This window comes from Paramacrobiotus metropolitanus, unplaced genomic scaffold (assembly GCF_019649055.1).
Source record: "Paramacrobiotus metropolitanus isolate TYO unplaced genomic scaffold, Prichtersi_v1.0 Parri_scaffold0000271, whole genome shotgun sequence".
Lineage (NCBI taxonomy): Eukaryota > Metazoa > Tardigrada > Eutardigrada > Parachela > Macrobiotidae > Paramacrobiotus > Paramacrobiotus metropolitanus.
In genome coordinates this window covers 73,482-79,481 of record NW_026570491.1, presented here as the reverse complement: position 1 = coordinate 79,481, position 6,000 = coordinate 73,482, and the positions used below count along the sequence as shown (strand labels likewise).

The 6,000-nt window shown below is 41.2% G+C and overlaps 1 protein-coding gene across 1 annotated transcript; it reads right to left on the bottom strand.

Moving 5' to 3' along the window:
• Window positions 1-1,122: 1,122 nt before the first annotated feature.
• On the bottom strand, window positions 1,123-3,197 carry LOC129601747 (chymotrypsin-like elastase family member 2A). Its single transcript, XM_055500621.1, has 3 exons — window positions 2,917-3,197; window positions 2,113-2,322; window positions 1,123-1,604 (listed from the first exon to the last, which is right to left on the bottom strand). The coding sequence occupies exons 1-3, from the start codon at window positions 3,091-3,093 to the stop codon at window positions 1,599-1,601; spliced, it is 393 nt and encodes a 130-aa protein (XP_055356596.1). The 5' UTR covers window positions 3,094-3,197; the 3' UTR covers window positions 1,123-1,598.
• Between the last annotated feature and the right edge of the window lie 2,803 nt (window positions 3,198-6,000).

Sequence of the window (6,000 nt, the reverse complement as noted above, 5' to 3'; positions counted from 1 at the left end):
TAGTAGGTTTGCTCTGAGAGAGGTGATGGATCTGTGCGACCCCATCCTGCGTAATAGCATTTCCCCCAAAATGTGTCGGAAGTGAGGGCAAATTTAGCTGGCTGAATTTCTGGCGTATATTCTGGAATTCTCTGAAATAAAGATCGTCGGAAGTCAGAAAAGAGCTGGCAACAAAAAAAGGCTTAGGAAAACACCTTTGCCTGTGTGTGCCGTTTTTTAAATTAGCCGCTGGAGGCGGTGAATTCAGTACACACCAAAACTGTAAAACAGATATCCAAGTCGCGGTTGGCATATTGTAACACATATTTATGGTGAATATGATATCGGTGTTCCAATTGCAAGATGTTTGACACATCTGAAATTCTGAATGCTTGGCAAATAAAGCCAAAACGCAACTCAAACGGCAAGTGCCTGGTACAAAGCGCTGTTAGGATGCATAATACATCTTCACTCCATAACACCAAGTACACTGTACACCCGATGATAATTTCAATTAAACGATCATAATTATGGTCTGCATTTAAAAACGTACAAGTAAAAAACACATTTCCTTGAGCACTGATGTGAGCAACCAGCACTGATGAAAGAAGCCCATGCCACTGTGCCTACCGGCTACCATGAGCTACCATACAAAGTATTTGGACGTGCCAGATACTTCAAAGGTTAAACCCTGCCAGCTTTAATGCAGTTACATCTGCAAGATATGTATATCACTTGATTGGGGTGACTGTGCAGATCACGTTTCACAACCATAAACTTATCTTTGCTGAAACAGGTAATGAGCGGCTAGCTCACCCCTGCGCGAGCAGAAACGGAAACTGAACGCCCACACACTGCACACCTTTATCTCTCCCACATACAACCCATCAAAGGCCACCATAGCAGAATGCTGCCGGGCAGGAAGAAAAAGCAAACAACTCAGACGACGAAATCTAGCTACCGAAGAATCCACCAGATTGAGGATCTGGTAGATGGAGAAAAACACCGACAAAAGACAGCAAAACAGCCGTACATCCGCGCGAGCGCGAATGTACGGAGGAGCCACTCGTCCTCACATTGCCATTGCGCGCGCTACTGCATTACCAAGCACATTTTCGTTTTTTCGCTTCGAGCTTTAAGTATGAGAGGTGTGTTATTAATGCGCATAAGAAGCTGCAAAATTTCATATTATTAAAGCAAAGAGAAATTGCATATCGCTAATAATTTTGATTATGTATTAGCCGGGAAGGTTGTCGGTATTGAGTGAAACGGTTAGAAAAATCCACGAAAATACATGTAAAACACAAGATACGAAGAACAAGAAACCACCAGTAAAGCTTCAGCTGTGGCATGCATAGCTAATGTATGCATGGTGCAATTCCAACCAGGTTGAAAACCCACATGCAAGACTGTCACCCTAGCTGGAAAAGGGTACCTGCTCTGATGCGAATTAAATTAAATCAAACCTTTATGCAGGGCTGCGCGCGAATACTAACAAAAAAGTAGCGTCACATTTAGTACGTTATGAGACAGTGACAGACCTACAAACATCAAAACAAGTTCAGATCGATGTCATTTTCGAGGCAGCCTGTCAATTCCGGCTTCGGTTATCAAGCACGTTAAACCTAAGAAATCATGAAAACGTGTAAGTAAACCTCAGAACTTCGAAATTAAATTTCCTGCCCCGATGAAATTTTAAGAAATTAATTTTGACGTAGACTGTGCGGCTACTGCAGACCGAACCAGTCCAAAGAAAACTATAGAAAAATTATTCAACTAACTACCCGGGACTGCGTGAACACTTTCAAAAACTTTTATAATAAAAGTGAGTACGGCCATGCCTTTGCCCATCTTCTTCTGGGCATTATTAGCGAGCCGGATCTCAGCTTCTATTAATTACGCATGATAGCCGCAAATTGGCCAAATATAGATCCAACTGGAAAATTAAAAGGTTGTAGCAGTCAAATCAGCTAAATCTTAGGTACCGTACATGCGAATAATGCGAAAGCCCGCACTTTAATGCGGGTAGCACAAAAGCTCAAAACGCGAGTGTCCGAAAACGTTTAGTTTGAGAAGCACAGATATGCTGACTTATTCAATGCTTCAGTGCTAAAGTCATCGGAAGTTACTTACGTCTTTTAAAAAGATCAGGCAGAGATCATTGCGCTCCCACCATAAATTCATTTCGGGGTGGCAGTGATAGTCGCTAAAAGGTATGTTGACGGCAGTTGGCTCATTCATGGCGAGGTTATGCCGGCCAAGCGAAACGGAAGTGCCAGTGTACATACTCCTTTTGAAGGCAAAGCACACGTGACCGGACGTCAGAATCGTTCTTTCATCCACCTAAGCAAACAAAAACCGAAATTGTGAAATACAGACGAGCGAATTTGTTTAATATGGAATTGCTTTTTATCATGATCAGTGCAATTAGCCATTTACGGCATTTGCGTGGCATTTTTCACCTGGCTGATTTAACATAACACGTATGCAGCCATTGATTTTGTGAGAGCAGTATAGCTGGAGTACTATGAGAATTTGAAAGAGAAGAAATAAAACTTTCTATTAAATGAAAGCAGCAGTAAAATTACAACAATGCTGAACCAATACGTACACCGTTAACGGGATTGCACCCGGAACAACCTTTCATGCGCTGACCAGAAGAGACACTGAAGTCCCGTTAACCGGTTTATCTGCTCTTGAGTCTTGATATATGTATGCATGACCCCAATCAAAATAATGAGTAGAAATTTTGTACGTTAATGCTGGATCTTACTGAAAATAAAAGAAAGTTCAGTAGTTCCTGCATTTATTATCAGTCCACCAATTTCTTAGCTGAACTAGTCTTAAACTGTAATCGTAGGATCGGAATCGGTAAAAACACGATACAATTGTAAATGCCTTTGCAATCTGTGATAAGTCATAAGTGTGATCACTTACGATCAGTCCGGCGCCCATGTGACTCGGAGCGTTTTGTCCCGTTTTAACTCCCTGAACGGATGCCAAATAATGATAGTCATGGGGGACCGCGTCTCTGGTTGTGACAATTCCTGCACTCAAATGCAAACGACAAAGCAAAACCAAAAGGTTAAGTGAGTTTCGAACAATACAAGCCATTTTAAACGTTGTTGTGTGTTTGTCACTCAAACTGTCAGCGCAAGCCAGTCACTTTAACCAATCTTTGTAATAAAAACGGAATCAATCACAACAGATAAATTGCAGTTCAGCCTAACCGTAGGTTGTAGGCGTAGCAATGTGGAAGATTCCACGCAGACGCGGCGTTAGTATACGAATTTTCTGGGTTTGCATATTTATAAGTTCACATTTTGATCTTTGAGCCGGCAGCGCAAAACATTGTTTATTTGTAAACAACATTTCCCACATATCGCCGCAACATGTGAGTGGTTTCAGCTGCAGTGAATATTTGTAGACCGGAATGTACGCTGTACATAGATGGTCTCGATCCAAAGTGGTTGGCTCTGATCGCGCAGGTCAGTAAACTTAACCCTCGATCAAGCATTATTTACAACACCTACTTTTCCGCTTTATGAGTTTACAATACCTACTTTTGAACACAGATACTGTTAATACAGTTTGTCACTTGTAAACAATAGTCTAGCGAGCCAGTTGCGATAGTAAAACAACCGGGTTTGTTGCCAAATTTCGTGCTTCGCCCAACGTTCATGTGAATAAACTGCTTACTTGCAAAATCAAAATGAATTTATCTGGAGGTATATTAAGAATTTCAAAATAAAACTGAAAAGTGAATCTATGAATGCGCGGTATTTCCCTTGCTCAAAAACTTTTACTTCGAAGCCCTGTACAGCATGAACAAGATTCTGTTTACAAGACCAGATCCACAAAATACTGAATAAAATAAGTGAATTTAAATAGCATTGAACATCATTATGCCAAATTCATAAGCCAATTAAAACATACAACCATTTCGACAGGTGTTGACGCACATTAAACAATTAATAGCAAATTATCAGTTACGGCATTTTGTGAAAGGTTTCAATTTTCTGTAGAACTCGCTGGTGTCAAACCCAGTGGGTAGCCAAACTGTTCTCGCTGCTGAATTTGTGATAAATGCAGTTCTAGATGTTTTGTTATCCGAGACTTAGTTACACAGACAAATATGCAACGGAATACCTGCGCCAGAGGTTCAGCATCGAAGTCCAACGGGGAAACGCGGCATCCATCCTGGGAACGGCACCACTAGGGATGGCAAGACTTCACTAGACTTCACTTCACTTCACTAAAACTTCGTCAAAGCTTTTAGTCACCAAAATTCACTTCACTAAAAGTCCAAGTGACTAAAATTTACTTAACTAAAAGTTTTAGTCGTTAACCGTTGTTAACTTTGACTAAATATAAATATTTATTTTCTTCAAAAATCAGTATTTGGTAGAAAGTTTCATGAGGAATCGCACTAGTTTTATACAGAATAAAGATACTGCATTGGAAATCCGTTCGGAAAAATGATAATTGCACGCTGTTTTGGCCCAGTCAGGCTGAAATTAGCGACTTGTGGACCGGTTGGGCTCAGCTTCCGATGGTCTGCGCATTAAAATTCTCTCCTTTTTGCACTTTCGAGCTCCTGACGAGCCAATTTATGGAAATCGGTTAACCGTCGCTTCACCAAAACTTTTAGTGACTAAAACCGACTTCACTAAAGTTTTTAGTCTCCAAAATTTACTAAACTAAAACCTTTAGTTTCGCAAATTTTAGTGACGGTTAACGACTAATTAGTTGACTAAAAAAATTTTGCCACCCCTAGGCACCAGCCTCGGCCAATTTAGATCAAATGTTCTCAGTAATTCGGCCGCCTGTTTCCGCTGTTTGTTAAATTCGAATGTAATGTTTTTCTTGTGGCTGTTAGATTATTTTGTATTCGCTCATCAACAGACAAATATTGTACCAACGGATGAAGGGAAGAACAATTTCACTAACGGTGCGTTTCACTTTGCACTAACGTTTGCCAGTGCGTTTGCACTGACGACCGGTGCGACGACGTGCTGACGACCGGTGCTGGCGACGTTTGCCGGTGCGTTTCACTTTGCACTAACGTTCGTCAGTGCGTTTGCACTGACGATTTCCTATCAGTCATTCGGAGTTCTAACGCAGACCGACACCCGTTGGCCCGAACAAAATCTCTCTTGCAGAAGCATCAGGCCATGTGCGAGAAAGTGTGATAAATTGTTATCCTAAGAATGGGATTCAACAATGACCTTTAAAGGTTTACCCACTTTAACTAACTGTGCGTAATAACCTTAAGGAATGTGCAAATTGCTTCGTACTGTAAGGCAGCTGCTCGTAATTCACCACAACAACGTATTCCATCGGTGCGTTGTTAGAAATAAGTTGTTATTAACAACCCACCGATGGAATATGCTGTTGCGGTAAAGCACGGTCGTTCAAAACTTTAAGGAATGTGGTTTGAGTACACTACAGTTCAGTATATCTGCAGAGCGTTCATAAAATCCTGAAGTTTTGCTTGCATTGCTTTCATTGTGTTTTGACAGTCACTCGTATCCCGCAACAACTAAATGGTTTAAGCCCGATCTTATTTCAGGTCACTCTCGCAGGTACAAGTACAGGTGCAATAAGTACTCAGTACTACAGGTGCAAGTTCACGAGTCAGCTCTGATTGCGATTACCAGAACTGAGAATCACCTAACAAGCATACAGCCGATGCTGGTTAGCCGGATGTACACGTGTGGGGTGGCGCTTGCCTTCCATTTTTTGATATTTTGCTGGAAATGACTTTCGTTCTCGCGAACGGAATGACCGTAATAATATAGTACTATAGATATAATACGAACTTATACGAAGCACCACACGGGTAGTTCCCTGAAATTGATAATATTATTATAGTTGAAACTGCGGTACGCTGTGTGCGGTCAGTGTGTGCTGTGCAGTGCTGAGTGTGCACTGTGCAGTAAATATCAGTACGTGACAATACGTTCAATTTATATCGACCACCATGTCTTATATTCTGTCAAGCGTGAATCATATAAAATA

Bases quoted from the DNA above. Each gene is read 5' to 3' on its own strand.
- LOC129601747 (XM_055500621.1), bottom strand. From the start codon at position 3,093: ATGGCTTGTATTGTTCGAAACTCACTTAACCTTTTGGTTTTGCTTTGT. The intron at 2,323-2,916 runs GTAAGTGATCAC...TTGTTTGCTTAG, and splicing joins ACATGGGCGCCGGACTGATC to GTGGATGAAAGAACGATTCT.